The sequence below is a fragment of the Schistocerca gregaria genome, chromosome X (genome assembly GCF_023897955.1).
Source record: "Schistocerca gregaria isolate iqSchGreg1 chromosome X, iqSchGreg1.2, whole genome shotgun sequence".
Lineage (NCBI taxonomy): Eukaryota > Metazoa > Arthropoda > Insecta > Orthoptera > Acrididae > Schistocerca > Schistocerca gregaria.
The window spans coordinates 54,434,980-54,457,923 of NC_064931.1; the positions used below are offsets into that span (position 1 = coordinate 54,434,980).

The window sequence follows — 22,944 nt, forward strand, 5'->3', positions numbered from 1 at the left end:
CATAAGGGCTAATGGTTTCTGTGCTAGCGTAATAAAATAACATATAGAGCTCAAACTATGCTCACCAGACAAAACATTAGTAACTGCATTGAAAGAGCACACTGGTCACATTGAAGCACTGTAGAAACTATAAAAGTGGTACCAGATAGTCGCATGACACTCCACCACTGGCAGTGAAGTGGTGTGTATGTGCCAGTCATATGTATGGAACCAATGCAGTAAGATGGGTTGACATATAAATATGACAGAATGGTGGAAGGGAGCTATCAAGTTTTGACGTGCCTATAACCATGCCATAAATGAAGTTGCCTCATTTGTTGGGTTGCTATATCAATGCAAACTACCTGATGTGTCTGCAAGAATGGTACATCATTCTCAGTCATGGCATAAGAACACTGGTCATCAAAAGATCCTAACTGACAAGGATCAGAGACAAGCATTATGCCTTGTTAATGATATCTGCTTTTAAGGAACTGATGCTGTCAGTAAATGGCAGTCCATCGCATCCAGTTTCTGAATGTATGTTGCAAAGTGTACTGGATGCATCAGGCAGTTTGAGATAGGTACTTAGCAAAGGGCTACTTCTCACAGCAGCAAATCTTCAGTGGACCAAACAACATAGAAACTGGACAACAGCTGATTGGAGGCATGTAGCATGGCCCAAATAGTTGTGATTTTGTCTCTTTTTCAAATGATGCAAGATATCAACTATACTAATGGGTCAATGAGGCATTTAACTTGCAGTGTATGGAGGGTGTAGTTCAGGCTGGAGGTTGTTCTGAGATGTTTTGGGGGTATTTTTCATATTATGACTTTGGCCTACTCATTCAGGTTACTGTGAACATGAACTATGATGGTTATTTCAACATTCTTATTCTACCTCTCCATGGTGAGTATGCTATGGACCCTCCCACATCCCAAGATAACAACAGCCATTTTCACAAGGCTTCAAACATAGCAACATGGACTAGCTCCACTTGCTATAATCTCATTCACTAACTATTTTTTTCTCTTCACTGTTCAATATGTGATACATGCACTGTGAATATATGAACTTTCCAATTTCTTATTCAAGTATTATTTTTCAAAACTTTATTGTTCAATGTATAGTTTACAGTCTGCTGATGGCAGCAGTGTAAATATTTCATACAAAAACATTTTCCTTAATGAAATATTCAAAATTCAGAGTTCACTAAAATCATGTGCTCTTCAAAATTACACCCCACTAATGACTGTTTGCTTTAGGATTGGTATACTTTATTTGAAAGCCATTATTCCCATCTGTCTTAAGAACATCAACAATGTAAGGGTAAGATAGATTGCTACTTATCATAAAGGTGGCATGTTAAGTTGCAGACAGGCACAACTAAAAGACACTTATGCATTAGCTTTTGGCCACAGCCTTCATCAGAAACTCACACACACTTTCATTCACACAAGCAGCACACCTCAAGCACACATGGCCACCATCTGCAGCAGCTCAGACTGGCATTCTGCTCTGTCTTCTGGCCCCTGCCATTCTGTATTGGATGGCTGCTGTGCCATTAGGATATCATATGGAGGAGCATGGGCTCAGCACACTGCCATAATGGCCATTTTCAGCTTCCTACACCTTGGAGCAACAACTTCTCAATTAACTGGCTCTTCATGTAGCATCACGAGGCTGAATGCACCCCGTTCTGTCCCTCCCACCAAGGAAGAAACACTAGCAATACTGGGACTCAAACATGGGTCCTCACATAGCAATCAGACATTCTGACCATTTAGCTGCAGAGGTAGATTGTTTTTGATTAACTGATATTTTAACTATCTAAATAAGGAATTATACTGAACAGCTGGACATAATAAGACTTCTGATTTAATTTTGATGTATAAGATTTGAATCTAGTGGGCTCTTTCTTGATAGTGGTCTCCATTAGAGTTACACTCTACCAAAACTACCATTCAGTAGTTTTAGTACACTATATAAATGATCTAGTAAACAGTAGGATTACCTGTAGTGTTGGTAGCATTGGTAGGGCAAGAACATGATGAATATGTAAGAGAACATCTGGGGGCCAACAACTTCTCTTTGGTTGTTTGGCACATAATTAGAAGCACCCATCTTTCAGTGTCTGTCCATTGTGTATTTTAAACCCTTACAGAATATGAACTGCATTTTATAAGTAATAAAAATTACTTGCTCTCATAACTTTGTGCTTTTATGTAATGAAAGAAATTACTTTTGATAAAAGTACAGTTTACATACACAAACATAAAAAATCTATATAATTATTATTGTTATTTTGTAATCAATAAAATGTTCTTCATCACGATTAAAGGCAAAGTTCCTGTTATTATTGATAAATGTGAACATTGTTTATGAATCAGAAAGATGTTTTACATATGTTCAATGAAGTATTGAAACAATGTTAGGCATACTTTTGTTTTGCAGTTTTTTTAATTTACCTTTTCTTTGAGGAGATTGCATTTTTTAGAACTACATGATAAATCTGTATTATTATTTTTAATTTTTACTGCCACATCCCTCTTTTTCATGTTACAAATAAACAATTTTCGAATAAAAGCTGAATTAAACACTGGCAATTTCAATTTTGCTATAAATACCATTTATTTTTAAGTAACAGACAAGTGGATAACTATGTAGAACAAAATGTTCCATAGGTTATGCAGGCATTCATATATCCTCACTCAGTTTCTAGATGGTTCACCACTTCCATTTTCTAGGTGGATCTAATAAGACACTGATTGCATATGTAAACAAAGTAATTGATATCAGGTAACACATGCTAGATGTGTAACACACCTAATGTATAGGTAACGTGGGTATGACCTTAAGTAACCGAGGCTACTAGGAAAACTACCATAGTCTATGCTTGCTTACGAGAGTTTACAGCAGCCTACAGTAGTTTTACAAATCTAGTCTCCAGCCAATTAACACCCACCTCCACACTTCAGCACATAATAAATTCACCAATTAACAGTGTTATTCAACCTTGATGGCCACTATCCTTTTCATATGAAGCTGCAGCACTAGTAAATGTATGTTTGGACACTGACTCATTGCAAAAGTATACAGGACTCCTCACTAATGGCTTGATTTTTATGCAGTTGCACCACCATTGATGTTGACTAATAGATTTATAATAACATTTCATCCAGGTGCTAATAAAAAAATAAAAAGAGAGGAAAAGGTGCAGTTCACATAATTTTGACTACCAGGTTTTAATACATAACATATAAAATACTACCCTGCCTTGGAGTGCAATAGCCAACAAATCTACCAGTACTATGATTTGCCTAAGTCTTACACTCAAATTTGGCCCACTATTTTCCCCATACCACTCAAAGCACTTTTTTATTGATTGAGCCCTTCCACCAAAAGTGAGATATTGTACCCCACAGCAATCAGTTTCCATACCATATCATTTACATCATTGTGTTCATCCTCATATTAGTTTCACATTAGCACACTTTCGTTTCTTTTGTCAGATGATGAAACTTCTGGATTCAAAAAGACAGCGACTCTTACTTTTTTTTTTTTGCCCATGCAAGCTAATGGTTTACAACCAGCTACTATTAAAGTACAATTTTAGTTGTTATACAGAATTTATGAAGTTGCGTAATAACTTTATTTTACTGCTATGGTTGTATAGATCAATCTTAAACAGCAAAAGCTTAAACTAAAATAGAAATAGAATCTCCATCATAGGGTATGCAAAGGGAGAGAAAAATCATTTCCATAGGTCATTAACCTCTGCTCTAGAATACTGCAGCATTTCAACAAAAACATGTATCTGAGAATGTATTGCATGCTTGGAATGGTTCTTGCTATTTTCCCAGACATTACTCATACTATGGATATGCATGCATTTTCTTTCTCTCCAGAATCAAAAGGATGATGCTCATATTACATGGTAGTTTGTCCCAGAACCTCTTATGGCTCAGTATACTTTCAAAAATTCTTCAGTGTTTAATAGTATATTATGTTATGCTCAGTTCAACCAGGAGGTAAAATTCCTAGTGTTGACAACAGAAATACTTAAAAGCAGAGAGCATTATTTTTTTAGATTTCAAAGCCTGCATGATTTTTCCTCAGGGACGAAAGAGGGATAGATCAGGGTAAGCTGGAAACAAGTGGTATGTCACTTGAACCCTAGACTGAGAGGGACCCACTTGTAGTGAGGAAAAGGAAAGTCAAAGATAAAAGAGTAGATGTCAGAGAGAGTACAAGAAAACAGATTGGACATTGGTACGCACTGTTCTAGCTTAAGTTCAGAGATAACAAAGTGATGTGCATTAAAAAAACAAGATAATTGAAAAGTGCAATGAATGATGTAATTAAGAAATCAGAGGAAAGACAGAAAAAAGAGGGAAAGAAACGTTAATAAAGATACAGTGGGAGTGGTGAGAATGAATGGAGGAGGATGAAGACATAAGACATACTGAGCTATTGGAAGTTCTAGGACAAACCACCATATAATAAAATTCTACTACTGCAAAAAAGGGATGTTGTTAATGAAAATTAAATCCAGGGAAGTGGCAGGATGCAATTTCCCACTGGTTGAACTTCATTATTTACTCCATTACTTTTTATCATGTATGAATGTATGCTTTTGTGGCAATATACATTAATAAAATATTCTCTGGTTTCAAAACACACCAAGTGGTTAACTGCCCATGAGCTTCTAGCAGAGATCTCTGCCATTGTCAAATGGTTGACTGTCATGTGAGTGCCACTGCCATGCTTATATAGCTGTGCCAGCAACAGTGATATCTCTAGTGCCCATTTCTGCACCATATATGGCAATGCTTTGGTGGTGCAGCAATCACAATATCAAAACATTGTCATATATGATGAGGGACTGGAAACCAGTGGTGTCACTGGCAGTGGCATGGCTATGTAAGCATAGCAATGGCATTTGCACGATAGTTCACCCTGTCCCTTCTATCATCTCTAAACTGAAGTTGATATATTGCTTACCAATGTGCACTCTTTGATGTCTTAATCTCTCTGGAGCCTTATCCATTATCTTTGTCTCCCCACATGCTTACTACAGGTGAGTCCCTCTTAATCTAATAACCCATCACCTGCTCCTTGTTGCCACCCTCTCCCAACTAATTGCACATTCCTTCCTGTGGAAGGAACATATAAGTTTCTACTTTTCATGGCTTTGATCTGCAGTACTTGGAATTTTTCCAACTAGAAGTAAACAATGGCCAAACAGTCTGTCTCCTCATAATTCAAAAGTTTTCTCACTCAAATTTTACAATTAGTGGAATATCTTTTGTAACTTCAGTTAAAAACAGTGAACATTTGATATTTTTGTTATTCAGATAGGTGAAGAGCTGTTTGGTTATGCAGGAAGGATTTGTTCTGGAGGTGTAATAAAAGGTCATATAAATTATTCAGTACTCTCTAAAGCACTGGAGGGGACTAGAAAATGCTGTTCAGGCCCTAGACCCAATGAAGGGAAACTCCTAATCTACACCTCCACATGGTAGAGTGTGGGCAACATCACTTCATGTGATGGCTAATGTAGACAGGGACCTAGGAATGGCCGGGATAAGTCATCACCCCAGCATTTGCTGGGCAGGGCAACCTCTTGCCCTGGAAATGAGAAATCATTTCCAAAGGCAGAAGAACCAGCTGATAGTCAACAGCGTAGGATGTGGAAGGTAACAGGAAACTATCACATTAAAGATCTACAGATATCCCGAGCACCAGCAGTAAACCACGCCAGTATATTCTCTAAAATTTTCTGGAGATAAGGTAGTCCCCCAGGCAGATCTCTGAGTGGGGACTGCAAAAGATACAGACAAGGTGAAGAAAAAGAATCCCATTTTTAACATAGCAACTTGACGTGTGAGAACAATGCTTCAGTGTAGCAAATTAGGAAACCTAAAACTTGAAATGGAATGAATGGAAATCTATACCCTGGCCATATCAAAGATGAGATGGCTCCAACCTGGTGATTCCTGGTCTGAAGAATACAAAGTCATTCACACTGGAACTGACCAAGATAGACCAGAAAAGGAAGGAACTGGAATAATTTTGAGGAGAAACTAAGGCTCATGTGTTCAATGGATATGTGCAATATAGCTCTCAAATAATACTATTCAAACTTGAAACTAAACCAAAGGACACTGTGATAATAAAAGTATACATGCCAACATCCAAATAAGAAGATGCAGTCATTGATGACATATACAAAGAAATAAGTAATGTGGTGAGAAAGGTTAAGGGAGATGAAAACCTGATTTTCATGGGTGACATCTGTGCAGAACTAATAAATACTGCTGGTAACACCACAAAAATGATGCTGCTTAAACTTATTAGGTTCATCTAAAACACAGGAGAGATATGGACAGACTTTCAGAAATACATCATTGTTCCTATATAAAAAAAGGCAGCAGCTACAAAATATGAACAGAACTGAAATTTAAGCCTAATATCACATACATCAAAAGTTCTCATAAAAATAATTCTGAAGAGAATTGAAGAGAAGGTGGAGGATATGCTGAGTGAAAATCAGCTTGTTTTCAGAAGGGGATTGGGAACAAGAGAAGTGATTCTGGCATTGAGACGCCTTATCAAAAAGCAATTACAGAAAAATAAACCAACTTATATTGCTTTTATAGACCTGGAAAAGGCATCTGATAATGTTATCTGGCAAGAGATGTTCAGAGCGCTGAGGAAAAGTGGAGTGAAGTACGAAGACATCCGTGTGATACTCAGTTTCTATAAGAATGAGCTGGCAGTGATTAGGAACTGTCACTTAGGACAAGAAGCAAATATTAGAAAAGGGGTAAGACAAGGATACGCTCTTTCTCCTCTTATATTCAGTGCTTACATTTGGAAGCTATAGACCAAATTTGAGAAACTACTGAGGTGGGGATCAAAATTAATGGGCAGAAGATAGACAGGTGATGTTATGCAGATGATATTCTATAGTCATGGAGACAAAAGAAGATCTAGAGGAAGTCCTCAGAACAATGGAAAGGATTCTATGCAATCAGCACACAGAAAGAGAATAAACAAGAAAAATACTAAAGTAGTGGTATTCAGTACAGAAGCAGAGTATGAACCTCCAAGAATGAGAACTGGAAGAGAGGAGCTGCAAGTTACAGAGGAATTAACCTACCTGGAAAGCAAAATCACAAGGGATGGTAGAAGCCAGAAAGAAATTGTGAGCAAAATACAACAGGCCAAAATTGCATTTAATCTGGGGAGATACTTTCTCACCAGCAAGAACATCAGTCTGAAAATAAGGAAATGTATCATGAAAGCTTTCATTTGATATTTGGTCCTATATGGATGTGAAACTTGGACAATGGGAAGAAAAGAGAGAAGATGGCTAGAGGCCCTGGAGAAGTGGTGCTACAGAAGGGTGAAGAAGATCATCTGGAGAGACAAAGTAACAAATGAAGAGGTGCTTAGAAGAGTACAGGAAACCAGATCTCTGTGGAGACAAACTTGTAGGGCACATTCCAAGACACAACAACATCACTGGAACAATAGTAGAAGGAGCTACTGAGGAAAGTAAACGGTGGGATATCATATATGCAACAGGTCATGAATGATGTTGGATGTAACACGTACATGGAAATGAAGAGTAAGGCAGACAGAAGAGAGGAATGGCACTCTGTTGCAAACCGATATCAGGGTTGAACACTAAAAAAAGAAGAAGGAGGAGGAGGAGGAGGAGGAGGAGGAGGAGTAAAGGAGACAACTCACCAAAAGGCAGAAGCGCTGCATTGTCGATAGGCACATAAAAAAGTTCTAATAGCAGCTAAGAAACTAAATAATGACTCATATATCAGGAAAGGTACTAAAAAAATAAAGTCAACCTGGGAGGTAGTAAATAGGAGCAGAGATAAACAAAAAATTAAAAACAGCATTTTTGTAATTAAAAGCGAAGCGAAAACAGTTGAGGACCCACTACAGATAGCCAATATATTCAACACACATCACACAAATATCACAACAAATCTAATTCAAGGAAGATGTGATTTCAGCTCCAGAGTGCAACTACCATTGAATGATAAAACCATGTTTCTATACACTGTTACTGGATTAAAGGTACAAAATGCCTTAAATCAGTTAAAAAATAAAATGACCTGTGGCTGTGATGGGATTCCAGACAAAGTAATAAAGAACAGTGCAAGATACATAGCTTGCCCACTTGATGACATGATTAACATGTCATTTAGCACAGGAGTCTTCCCAGAAAAACTAAAGAAATCGATTGTCAAGCCTATTTACAAGAAGGCTGACCAGTCTGATGTTATCAATTACCAGCCTGTACCATTGTTATCTGGATCTTCAAAAGTAATTGAAAGGGTAATGCATGAAAGACTGTCTCATTTTCTTAATAAAAATCAAATTCTAGTTAAGGGCAAAACAGTTATAGGATAAATAGGTCAACTGACACAGCAATTTATAGCTTTTTAAAACTGATCATAAATTCTGTATACAAAAATTAATTAAACTGTCGTCTGTTTTTGGACCTGTCTAAAGCATTCGATGTCATTGACCATAATTTACTGCTCAGGAAACTATATTGCTATGGGTTTTGTGGAGTAGAACATGATTGGTTCAAATCCTATCTTTCTAATAGGTATCAAAAGGTAGAGATACAGCATGTGGGTAAAGTCTACTCATCAGCATGCCAAAGAGTCAGGTATGGCATGCCACAGGGCTATGCACTGGGGCCATTGCTGTTCTTAACATTTATAAATGATATGCCAAGCTATATATCAACAGCAGATACAGTATTGTTTGGCAATGACATCAGTCTGTTTGTCAAAGCTACAAATGAAACTAACTTACTGGAGAGAGTCAGAGTAGCCACAGAAGAAGCAAACATGTGGTTTACAAACAAAAAATTAATTCTGAATGACAAAAAAACAGTTTGGATGAACTTCAGACATATAACAAACAAAGTAAAATCAGACCTAACTGTAGAATTTGCGCAATGTAAGATAGAGCAAACCCCCCGCCCCCCAATACAAAATTTTTAGGATTATGTTTAGATGAATATTTAATGTGGGAGAAACACACAGAAATGTTAAACAAAAAATTAAGCCATTATTGTTATGTTCTTAGAATACTAAAAAATTCCTGTAGTGTTGATGCAGGGTTATGTTCATACTTTGCACTAATACATAGTACACTAAGATATGGGGGAATACCAGTTTTTTCAAACACTTGTTTGTGCTTCAAAAAAGAGCAATAAGAATAATCAGAGGTATGACACACAGAATATAATGTAAAAACGTTTTTAAGGAACTGCAAATCATGACTCTACCATGTATCTATATTTATGAAATTATGTGTTTTATGAAGGCACACGAGGAACATTCTTTGTTAAACAGTCAAGTTCATAACTACAAAATGAGAAATAGAGATGACTTTCATAGAGAAAGTCACACAAAAGCTATGTATCAAAAAAGTGTTATTTAGCAGCCAAAAATTTTATTTAGTGCATGCACTACTAAAGGAAATTAAAGATATACCAAAATTCCACATATTGAGAAAAGAACTTAAAAAATGTTAATTAGCAAGTGTTTTTATAGTGTCATGGAATACTTCAATCACCAGCACTCAATATATAGTAGCTTATTTTCTTCATCATAATGATCCAAAATGCTCATCGAAAACAAAATTGTATTCATTTATTATTCTAATTTAGCATATTATGAACATTGTTATGTGTATGGTTTCATGTTATATCTAATAATATTTTATTTGTGGACATATAATTGTAAATCTTTTCTTGTCATATTTTCTATGTAAGTCAATGTATGGCAAATTCTATATCTTTTTTATAGTGATGAGATACAAGGATGCTTTGCTAGCTTTCAGAATGAAATTCCTTTTTCAAGCTTGTAGGAGAAACATGCACACAAACACACACATGCTCACTCACATGCACATGCCTGTCTCCCTACATTGTGCTCAGTCGACTGCCAGCTCGTTCTTGGCCCACGTGAGTGTACTGGGTGAGGTGGTGGTGCAGGGTGGGGTGGGGTGAGTGATGGAAAGAGGCAGGAGGCAGAGGGGGTGGGGGGGGGGGGGGAGTGTGGGAGGAAGCACCTAGCGGTTCATGGAAGAGTGAGAGCCATCTGTGGGCCTAGCTAGAGGTGTGGGTAGAGGGGTCAGATGGCAGATGGCTGGGCATGTGATTTGACAGACTAGGACATGCAATGGTAGTGCACAAGTAAGCTGACGTGAGTTGGGTAATGGTACTGGGACAAGGGATGGTGCTACCGGGGGGAGGGGGGGGGGGGCAGTGACTTACCTTAGTTTTAGGCAAGGCAGGTTACAGGGGGAGGATCCAGATGGCATGGGTTGTGAAGCAGCCATTGAAATCTTGCATGTTGTGCTCTGCTGCATGTTGTGCCACTGAGCTGTCAACCTTGTTTCGGGCAGCAGTTTGACAGTGGCCATTCATTCTGGTTGACAGCTGGTTGATTGCGTACCACTGTAAAATGCTGTGCAGTGTTTGCAGCACGGCTGGTATATAACATGGCTGCTTGCACAGGTGGGCTAGCCTCTGATGGGGTAGGATAAGACTTTGACACGAATGGAGAAGGTGGTGCTGGGTGGGTGGATTGGGCAGGTCTCGTGTCTGAGTCTTCGACAAGGATATGACACCTGTGACAGGGAATTGGGGGTGGGAGTGGCATAGGGATGGACTAGGATGTTGTGGAGGTTGGGTGGGTAGCGGAACACTACTTTGGCAGGGGATGGAAGTTCTTGGGTAGAATGTCCCTCATTTCAGGGCATGACAATAGATAATCAGAGCCCTGGTGAAGGACATGGTTCAGTCATTCCAGTCCTGAGTGGAATTGAGTGACAAGGAGGGGTGCTTCTTTATGGTTGGTTCTTGGTATAGATGTGAGGATCAGGTGTGTGTGGGGATATGTCACAAGAGATCTAGTTGTGTATTAGGTCTGGAGGGTATTGACTGTCTACAAAGGCCTTTGTGAGGCCTTCAGCATACTGGGCGAAGGTGTTCTCATCACTGCATCTGTCACCTCCAGCACCGCGCATTGAAAGACTAAATGAGAGTGAACATTTTTCTGCCTAACAACTGTTCTGATCTCTAATTTTTCTGAGCATGCATCTGAATTTAAGTCATAAAATGATGCTCTTCAGTGCCTTTTGGATAGGGCACCATATTTTCTTCTCTAGAACTAGTCATGTACCATTTTCTTATGAGCAGGTATGTGTATGTTCATAAAGTAAAGATCATGATGTTATGTTTAACCTACATTTTTGATCTATTTTAAGCAGTATCTGGGAATTGAAACATACTCCACACATTAACATCATTTTCTAACTCCCTCCCATAAATATTGTACAAGCTGTGGGTCCAGCTGGAGTTTGCTCCTACTCAGTAAGTCCTTACAATATGACTAACAGATGTAATATAAATGAGAATCCTCCATATTTCCACAATGACTCTTCCATTCTATGCCAGTGTGTTCCCTCTTTCGAAATTTCCTGACATGTCCTAGACAGGGGACCTTACCTTTTGCATGGAACACTCATACCAATTGAGCAAACAGGTCATAAATTATGACCTGCTCCAACAGCACCACTTCTGCCAGTACCTCATCCTAATTTTCAAACTTCACAGAGGCTCTCCTATATAACTTGAATGACTAACACCCCTAGAAAAATAATATCACAGGGAAACAACTTAGCCACAACCTAGGGGAGGTTTTCAGAATGATTATGCATTGTTTTGAAATTTATGGATGATTTTTGACGTCAGTCAATGCATCCTCCTCATGTAAGGCATGAATCTAAGCAAATATCTAGTCACTTGGCTTTGTAGCCTTTGATGCCCCAAGATACTTTTAGCATTTTTGTACACTTCTCAATCATCCTGTCTCCACATGGCTCTTATAGCTAAGTTGTTATCAAGTCTTCTTTTGGTGTTATATGAGATTTTAGACGTGGAGATGATTTCTGTCCTTTCCTCATTTCTTCAGGGCTAGGAGCTCAACTGACTTGGACTGTCGTGATACATAAAGCGTTTACCAGCAGATTCACAGCTGTAAAGGTTTTCAAAATATTTGACCATGTACACTATGTAATAAAAAGTGTCCAGACACCTGGCTGAAAATGACTTACAAGTTCGTGCTGCCCTCCGTCGATAATACTGGAATTCAGTATGGTGTCGGCCCACCCTTAGCCTTAATGACAGCTTCCATTCTTGCAGGCATATGTTCATTCAGGTGCTAAAAGGTTTCCTGTGGAATGGTAGCCCATTCTTAACAGTACAGCACTGAGGAGAGGTATCAATGTTGGTCGGTGAGGCCTGGCACGAAATCAGTGTTTCAAAACATCCTAAAGGTGTTCTATAGGATTCGGGTCAGGACTCTGTGTAGGCCAATCCATTACAGGGATGTTATTGTCATGTAACAATTCCGCCACAGGCAGTGCATTATGAACAGGTGCTTGATCATGTTGAAAGATGCAATCGCCATCCCCAAATTGCTCTTCAACAGTGGGAAGCAAGAAGGTGCTTAAAACTCCACTGTAGACCTGTGCTGTGATAGTGCCATGCAAAACAACAAGGGGTGCAAGCCCCTCCATGAAAAACATGACCACACCATAACACCACCACCTCCAATATTACTATTGGCACTACACACACTGGCAGATGACGTTCACCAGGCTTTCGCCATACCCACATCTTGCCATCAGATCACCACAGTGAGTACCATGATTCATCACTCCACACAATGTTTTTCCACTGTTCAGTCGTCCATTGTTTATGATCCTTACACCAAGCAATATGTTGTTTGGCATTTACAAGCATGATGTGTGGCTTATGAGCAGCTGCTCGACCATGAAATCCAAGTTTCTCACCTCCCACATAAGTGTCATAGTACTTGCGGTGGACCCTGATGCAGTTCCTGTGTGATGGTCTGGATAGATGTCTCCCTATTTCACATTATGACCATCCTCAACTGTCGGCAGTCTCTGTCAGTCAACTGACGTGGTGGGCCTGTATGCTTTTGTGCTGTACATGTCCCTTCACATTCCCACTTCACTATCACATCAGAGACTGTAGACCTAGAGATGTTTAGGAGTGTGGATATCTCGTGTACAGACATATGACACAAGTGACACCCAATCATCTGACCACGTTCGAAGCCTGTAAGTTCCGTGGAGTGCCCCATTCTGCTCTCTCACAATGTCTAATGACTACTGAGGTCACTGATATGGAGTACCTGGCAGCAGGTGGCAGCACAATGCACCTAATATGAAAAACCTATGTTTTGGGGGTGTCCGGATACTTTTGATCACATAGTGTAGCTGCAGTTATCCAAAGTATTACAAAGTTCATTTCCATCTACTCTTCTAAGGAAAAGGCTGGGTGGAGAGTACTTACCAAGGTACTATTTGAGTGACTGGTAGAAGTTTTAGAAGATTTTCCTTCTAAAATCTCTATCCAGTTTCATCACATTGTTTTGGGTGTACTGGAGCTTTGCTTGTCCAAGGGCCATGTCTGTAAATTACTGCTGTTTTAATGGTATGAGTTTATCCCTATCTGTCTGGGTATTATGCAAGTTTTATCTTAGTGGGTTTTTCTATCTGTGACTGCTTTTTCTCAGGCTGTTGTCAATCAGATGCATTACCACATCCCTCTTTTTGTTTTGCTAAAGGGACAGTCTCTACAGAAACTTTGACTAAGTCATACTTCAGTGGTCCTAGCTGTTATGTTCTGATGTTCCAATGTTCTCTGTGAATTTGTTACCAAACGTTTTGCTAAATTAACCTAGGGATCAATTTACTAGGTACCTTAGTTTCCTTAGGGAGGTACTTCAGATATAATTTGAAAGGCAAATAATCTTGATGGAGGCTGGCATCTCTTAGTACTCAGGCAGTCTAGATCTCTCTTCTGGTCTTTCATTATATAGCCATGTGAGTGGCTTGAAATGTGTTCAGAAAGGGTCTGGATGATGTGTACATCTTCTGTTTTATTTTAAATATATTTGTGACACTGACCTTACTTACAGAATAAGGACCTTACAGTCTCTCATGAATTTCCCTTTGTAACATAGATACTGTTACCACCTACCCACTTTATGTCTGTATTTTTGTTATTTCTCCAGATTGCATTAAAATCACTCATTAGGATGATTGTGTGCTACAATGGTACCTTGCTTCTGAAATTCTCTGTTCTTGCAACAAATAGTGTGTGTGTGTGTGTGTGTGTGTGTGTGTGTGTGTGTGTGTGTGTGTGTCCATAACTACCATATAAAAAATAGTAAAATTACACATATTACCAGTTTCCTCTGCACTTCAAGATGTTGTTAATATTTCATAATAAAAGAAAGTCAAGCAATTGCTCATCACTTTGTGACCTGATAGCAAATAATTAATAAAATTGTACTACAAATAAAAATGTAAATATGTCTCACCTAGAGCCGCAGCAGTACAGTGGGCTAACATGAAGCCTGAGTTCAGACCACCATCTTTGACAAGGAAAGCAGGAAGCTCACTCAAGGCTGCACACAAGAAATATATGGAGTGAACAAGATAGCATAATATAAAATTTTTGATGTATCACTTGACAAGAGATATAAGAATCATTTCATTTTGCACACTTTGCTCCCTCTTAAATTGATTAAACATATTGAAAAACTCTCAACTCACTAATTTCTATTATCTGACAAATTACACACAATTTGCTTTTTCTAAATGAATAAATTAACTTAAAAACTACAGCTACAGCAAGAACAAACATGGTTTATGAAATGCAGTACTTTATAGAGAAACATGTAAGATACAATGAAGTACAGACTGTGCATAGCACTGAACATATTGCCTGTACAACAGTAATACAGGTTACAGACTAGGCCAAGCTCTCATTTGCAATCACTTAAATAATACTGTTTCTTTGGTGGCTCACCAGAGTATGCCAGGGGGCTGACCAGGTGCCCCCTGGAAGCAGGCCTATGAACTGTATGGATGCATGCTCTCTGAATCACACATGTCAGGGGTGAAGGTACATCAAATATCTATTGGAGTACTCTCATTTTGCTGGAATTGTTACAAAACTTTCTTGACAAAGTGAGCTATTGCCTATCTGTTCAAACAATAAAGTAAATAGAAGAGTGGGAATTACAGAGGTTCTATGGGAAAATATAAATAAGCTTACAAAAAGAGTGGATTGTAATGGTGGAAGTCATCTAGTTTGCAAGTTCTCTCTCTCTCTCTCTCTCTCTCTCTCTCTCTCTCTCTCTCTATCTATCTATCTATCTATCTATCTACGTTTCTCATATATTTCTTTTCAGTGCAATTATGGATCAAATAATGATGCATATTAAGCAGACTGAAGCTAAAACTTTGTTTTAGTGTCTTGAGTAGTGCACAAATTACATAATTTTAAGGAAATTTGAAATCCATGGAATAATGTGAGGCACTGCAAGACTTTAACCTACCAAGTACTGACTGGGACATCTATAGATTCATTGCAGGTGTTACAAACAGTCAATCTTGTGAATTAGTTCTGAACACCTTTTTCAAAAACTGTCTTGAGCAGTTAATTCCAGAACCCGCACACAATGGAAATATTTTAGATCTTGTAGCCACCAACAGGTCACACATTATTGACAGTGTCAGAATAGAGACAGGGATTAGTAATCACATCATAATCTTAGTGGCGATGGTTACTAATGTTAATAAATTGATCAAGGAGGCTAGGAGAGTATTTACGCTGGAAATAGTAGATAAAGAGTTGTTAACATCTGACTTAGACAATGAAGGGACATCATTTAGTTCTGATGTGTTGGACATAGAGGAATTATGAGCAAAGTTCAAGTTTATTGTAAATCATGTTCTGGAGAAGTATGTGCTATATAAGTGGATGAAGGACAGGAAAGATCAATCAGAGTTTAATAACAAAGTTCAGAAAATGACAAGGAAGTAGATATTGTTGCATTCACATGTTAAAAATAATGTGAAAATGTTGACAGGCAAAAGGTACTAGAAATTCACATTTCTATAAAAAGATTGATGTGCAAAGCATACACCTTCTATCATCATACCTTAGTGAGAGACCTTGCTGAGAACCTGAGAAAATTCTGATCCTCTGTAAAATCGCTACGCAGGCCAAAGGGTTCTATCCAGTCTCTCATCAACAAATCTGGTGTGGTAATGGAAGACAGAAAAAAGAAAACTGAATTTTCAAATTTCACCTTTATAAAATCATTTATGCAGGAGAGAAGATCCAGGACAGAATAATGACAATATTATGAAAAGGACAGTTGCTACTCACTATATAGTGGGGATACTGAGTCACCAGAGATAGATAGATAGATAGATAGATAGATAGAGAGAGAGAGAGAGAGAGAGAGAGAGAGAGAGAGAGAGAAGAGAGAGAGAGAGAGTTGCATTTGCATATATGTGTGTTGTGTGTGTGTGTGTGAGAGAGAGAGAGAGTCTTAGCACCTCCGCAATATGGTGAGTAGCAACTATTCTTTCCATAATATTTTCATTCATACAGACATAATGTTGTTTGACTGCTGCAGAGACTTCCATATGGAGAGCACAGTTAATAAACATCTTTGGAATAGAGGAGCAATTGAGAGAATTAAAAACAAATAAGTCACTTGAACCTGACGGAATTCCTATTTGGTTTTACAGAGAGAACTCTATGGCACTGGCCCCTTACTTAGTTTGTATTTATCATGACTCTCTCACCCAGCTCAGAGTCCCAAGGGACTGGAAAAATGCACGAAAGTAACACAATTTTACAAAACTGAGTTTGTTCCTTTCTCACACAAAATACTGTGAAACTTGGATGAAGGACAACAGACAGACTATGTACCCCTAGAGTTCTGGAAAGCAGTTGACATAGTGGCCCACTGCAGACTGTTAATGAAGTTATGAGCATAGAGAGTAGGTTTTGAGATATGCGAGTAGCTCTATAGAGACTTAAGAAATAGAACCCAGTATGTTGTCCCCAATGGTGAGTGTTCATCAGAGACAAGAGTATTTTTGGGAGTGCCTCAAGGAAGAATGAAAGGACTGCTCTTGTTCACCATATACTGAAAGATCTGACAGGTAGCATAAGCAGCAATTTGTGATTACAAGGGTAGTAGGAAAAGTTCTCTGAATCACCCTTAGCGCAAGTTGTTCACATGATATTCATTGGACTGTTGCCTGTAAACACATGCCACATCAGTGCTCTTGGAAGAGAGCTGTGGGGGTGATGTGACTCTGTCATTGTTCTCACATAGTGATTTGTGAAGATGGAAAAAATCGAGATTTGAGTAGTGATTAAGTACTTTATAAAGAATGGTGTGCAAGCAAAGGAATGCCAATTTCCAGAATACACTGGGGGACTCTGCTCCTTCATATTCAGCTGTTGCCAAGTGGACAAATGAATTGAAATATGGTTGGGAGAGCTTAGATGATGATCCACATAGTGGTCAGCCAAGATGTGTCACTACTCCAGAAATCATTGCAAAAGTGCACAAAATTGTCATGGAGGATTGCTGATTGAAAGTGTGTGAAATTGCTCACACTTGCCAGATGTCATCTGAAAGGGTATATCACATTTTGACTGAAGAATTAGAAATGAAAAAATTATCTGCAAGATGGGTGCCGTGACAAGACAATGCGCACTGGCAGACATGTGCCATCGCTGTGGCAAAATTACATGAACCCAAGGTATGAATTGTTGCCACACCCACCTTATTCACCTGGCTCTGTCAGACTTCTATCTCTTCTCAAAACTGAAAATTTTTCTTGGTGGATGAAGATTTACTTCAAACAAAGAATTGATAGCCCAAGTTGGCAACTATTTTGCAGGCCTGGAAGAAACATTGGACCAAATGCATTAATCTACCAGGAGACTAGATTGAAAAAGTTTCAGTGATGTAAGAACTTTTTTCTATTCTGTTACAAGAACTTTTCAAACCACCCTCATATTTGCTAATGATGCTATAATGTACAGGAAGCTGTTGTCATTGAGTGACTGTAGAAGGATACATGATGACCTAGAAAGAATATTTATTTAGTATGATGAATTGCAGCTTACTCTACATGTAGAAAAAAGTAAGTTAATGCACATGAGTAGGGAAAAAATCCTGTATTGTTTGAATACAGTATTAATGGTTTGCTGCTTGATACAGTAGGTGTAACATTTCAAAGAGATTTGAAATGGAATGAGCACATAAGGATGGTAGTAGGGAAGGCAAATAATTGATTTCAGTTTATTGGGAGGATTCTAGGAAAGTGTAGCTCATCTGTATACAAGGAGACCATTCACACAACACTAGTGTGACCCATTCTTGAGTACTGCTCAAGTGTTTGGGATCCACACAATGTCAGATTAAAGGAAGGTATGAAGCAATTCAGTGAGGTGCTGCTAGATTTGTTACCAGTAAGTTCAGTCAGCATGCCAGTGTTATAGAAATGCTTTGTGAAGTCAAATGGGAATCCTTGGAGGGAGAATGATATTCTCTTTATAAAATACTATTGAGAAAATTTAGAAGACCTGTATTTGTAGCTGACTGCAGAATACTTCTCCTGTCACCAATGTGAACATTTTGAATAAGGAATGTGAAGACAAGATAACAGAAAATAGAGCTCATAGAGAGGCATATAGACAGTCATTTTAACCTCACTATGTGTGAGAGTGGTAGAAGATACCTTTCACCCTATGATATATGGTGGCTTGTGAAGTATGTATGTAGATGTAGACATAGATGTAGAATATGTGCACAAGAAGATGTCATAGGAACAGTGTGACACAGTGATTCAGATGTAAGATAAACTGGAAAACCATCCATTGGTCATGAGTGGTTCTTCCAGTGTTTGTTGTCACACTCATGGTGCTATACATAATTGAAATAATGGATATGATACCCTCACATGGGAAAGCAGGATGCTGGGATGCATGACACATCCCCACCTTGTGGATAAAACCATCCAGAATGGCTTGGGTTAATGTTTCCTATTCTGGTTAAGTGCTGTCTGAAGGTGAGCCTGCTGTGTCCCACACATATTCGGTTGGATTTAAATCCAGGGAGGCCTATACATCTTACTGATAGCCCTTAAACCCCCCCCCCCCCCCCAAAAAAAAAACAATAGCCCTCAGGGACACTCTTCCACCAACAGTACTCATGTAAATGAGACTGAAGGTTAGAAGAGCGCCTCTGCCCCCTCCCAAGAACTGACTTAATGGCCCCCCACAATCCCTCTATTGTATTCGTACAAGCCTCCATCTCATAATTTTTAAACTCTTAACTATGGTTCACTTCTAAATGATTGTACCCCCTCTCTCCCAACACCTATAAGAAGAAAAAGCATCAGAAACTACAGCAGAACCCAGTTCTATAAATTCCTCAATTAACCCCACTAATTCTCTCTTAATCTGCCCCTCCAAAACCCTAAAATACATTCCGAACCCCCACCCCCTGATACAACGGCCCCCCACACCTAAACACCAACCACACAGACTTACCCCTCCCACACTTCCTTTTCCCAAACTGTGATTCATCCACCTCCACCACAACCCCAGGCCCACCCAACCTACCCCTGCACTTAATAAACTCCGGGCACACTTCATGACAAAATGAAAACCAGTCAATCACACTCCTCTCACTCACACCAGTCTCATGCACACAAAAACTGTGGGAGGATTTATAACAAAAATAGTACATCAAGAACACAATCTCACACATGCCCAACCTAGACTTCTCAAACCAGGAACTGCGACATATGGAGCACCATATGTTATCCCTTTGGCACTGCCACATATAACCATCCCTGGTTCGAGATGCCAGAACTTTTGCCAATTTCATGTCATGACCACAAACAGCACACTTCACGGCCTCTGCCAACAAGCCAAACAGCTGCAGAAACTTAATCAGCTCCATCAGACTCGCCCCCAACTCAGCATGCAAATTCACACTGTTAATTTTGTCAGTCATATCCGTACCCTACAACAGCAGCAACAAATTAATTTACTCAAATTAGCACAAGACCTTCAGCGAGCAGCACTACAATAACTTTTACACAACAAACACCAAATCGGTTACTCACTGAAAACAATTCCTCTCCACACACAGCCAAACCCAGAACCACCCAGAACAAGCATAACACCAAACTGAACCCAATACACCACACAACATGAAACACACCACACGAGGGCGCCACAAACAGCAACACGACAACACCTTCAAACATGCCAAAATCACAGACCAAACTCTGTGCCGTCCTGACGCCACACATCACAACAGCTTTACGTCATGGGTCAAAGCTGACGGGTGGGTTCAGACACTTCCGTTGACCAGGTAGTTGATGTACAGATTCTAAGCAAATACTGTAAAACTTGTGGCAGTGGAACTGAGAAAGAGCATGACCATAACTGTCAGATGAATTATACTGGTCCAAGTGTGGGGAAGGAAGTAGCAGGAGTTCTCAGGATTTTTAATCGTTCAGTGGCAAACAGAGGCATCAGATACACACAGTCTTTAAGGGATGGCTTATGACTGGGTATGTGCAGAACAACCCTATGGTCCTAATGACATAATTTCTAAATTAGAGTGCATTGGACATGTCCAGAAGAGAATGCGGTCCAGGTTGAGAAGAATATTGAAAGAAAATTAAAAAATAGTATTTGAAGCTGATAGGAAGATAGGTGGTAAAGGTCACTTGACAAATGTTGAAATAGATATATTACAGAATTATTATGGCTTGGCCATGATCCTGACACTTGGTGCAAGTACAGGAGAACTGCCAGATATGACCACAAACATTCTTTACCTGCATCAGTAATGAATGAAATTAAACCCATATTTAGAGATCTTTGTCAAGATACCATGTTGAAGAAATGTCTTCATGGGAAAACCCAAAATTTTAATGAATGTGTAAATTCTGTCATTGAGAACTGGTTACCAGAAACTGTATTTGTTCAGCTTACAACCCTCAACATGTTATTTTATGCTTCAGTGATGGTGTAATTAGAAAACTGGCTGTTTTGGAATTATTGAGCATAAAATCTAGTGGAAATACTGCAAAATCCTTGGTGCAGATTGATAAACAGAGAATCCACAAAGCAGATATTGCTAATTTAAAATGCACAAAAGAAGCCAGACAGAAAAGAAAAGGGACCAAGAGAAGAAAAGGAGATCATTATGATTCAGGTGATGCTCAGTTTCATGCAGGAAAATATTAGTGGTAAGTAATTCTCATCAATAACTATACTAGAATTGCAATATTAAACCTTAAATGGTTTTTTTCGATACTACATTTTTATACTTTCAGGTACCATTATTTGATAAACTAATGGGGTTAGAAACATGAAATTTGGTCAATTTGTACTGCAGATGGTAATAAGTTAATACAAGTAAGTTGAGAACCACCACACAATCAGAAACTGTTTTATAATAATTAATGTACAAAAAAGTTAAATTTTACTAGTGAAAGAATAACATTTTTTCCTTGAAAACTGTTAGAGGTATTATGCTCATTTTACTTGTAAATTGAGGCATATATGTTATATATATGCTGTAAAAATTTCAGTTTTATCACTTATATTTCTCTTGAAAAGTGTACCTATTGAAAGGGTAAAATAGCATTGGCAGAATAGGGATGAAAACTGCCTTCCATCTCCCCTTAATAGATGTCTAGAATTTGTAGTATTTCCTACAACATTAAAAATATCAAAAGTTCTTCCACTGTACAAAAAAGGGGACAAACATGATCTCAAAAATTACTGACCAATTTCAGCAGTTCCTACATACTCCAAAATATTTGAATCTGCCTATTTACAACCAACTAAACAACCACTTTGAGTATGTAATTTGCTTCCTATAGTCAATTTGGCTTTTCCAAGGGAATAAATAATACCACTGCTGTTCTCTCAAGAAGTAATAACAGCCTTTGAGTATAAAAATAAAGCTTCACTTCTTTTTTGTGATTTAAGTAAGTAATTTGACTCTATTTTTAATGACATCCTACTTGCTAAACTCAAATACTGTGGTGTAAAAGACTCTTTATTTTCAATAATTGTATCAATCGGAAACAGTTTGTCTCTATCAGAAATAAGCACTCACAACCACATGAAGTTAAAACAAGGGTCCCACAAGGTTCTGTCTTTGGAACCTTCTTTTTTATAATTGAAGTCAATGAATTACACTATTGCATTCCAAACTCTGTTATTTGTTATGCTGATGACACAAGGTTGCTAGCTCAGCATGAGAACACCTTAGTTCTGCAAGATATGGTATGGTGCAAGATGGCATGAAAGTGTCACTGAAATAGTTTTTATCAAATACACTCCTTTGAAATCCAGATAAAAACCAGTAGATTATACTGGGATTGTCAAAAGAGGTAGAGGTGAAAGTAGTTAAAATTCTAGGAATTCATGTGGATTCTAAGTTAGCTTAGGAAACACACATCAACCATACCTGTACAAAATAATCTCAAGTTACTTATTTAATGTGGAAACCGAGAGGCTTAGTAATGAAAGAATATTTAAGAGATATTTATTTTGGACTCTTCCAAACACCATAGACTATGAACTGCTGATATGGGGACATTCTCCTCACATCAATGAAATTCTAAAAATTTAAAAGTAGATGGTATTGGCAATGGGTAATGCTGGTAGATTAAGGCACTGCTGGCCTATATTCAGACATGTCACAAACTTTAAATTCATTAATTTCTCTATATATGCCTCAGCACTGTATGTGAAAAACAACACAGCAGATTTTGAAATGAGGGAAAACATTCACAAAACACTAGATGCAAAATAAAATTAGATATAGTGAGGCATAGGCTGGAAATAACAGGGAATTCCCATCTAATGAGTGGTTTAAGAATATTTAACAATGAAAGCAATCAATTTGACAAAACGATTTAATTGGATGGATAAAAAATCTATTCACCAAGCAGTGCCA

General features: G+C 38.4%; 1 protein-coding gene across 1 annotated transcript in view; it reads right to left on the reverse strand.

The window, feature by feature from the left end:
- The window catches only part of LOC126298882 (histidine ammonia-lyase-like), a 236,156-nt gene that overhangs the window by 45,581 nt on the left and 167,631 nt on the right, over positions 1–22,944 (reverse strand). The window contains 1 exon segment of the mRNA XM_049990415.1: positions 14,449–14,535. Coding sequence (XP_049846372.1) covers positions 14,449–14,535 — 87 coding nt within the window.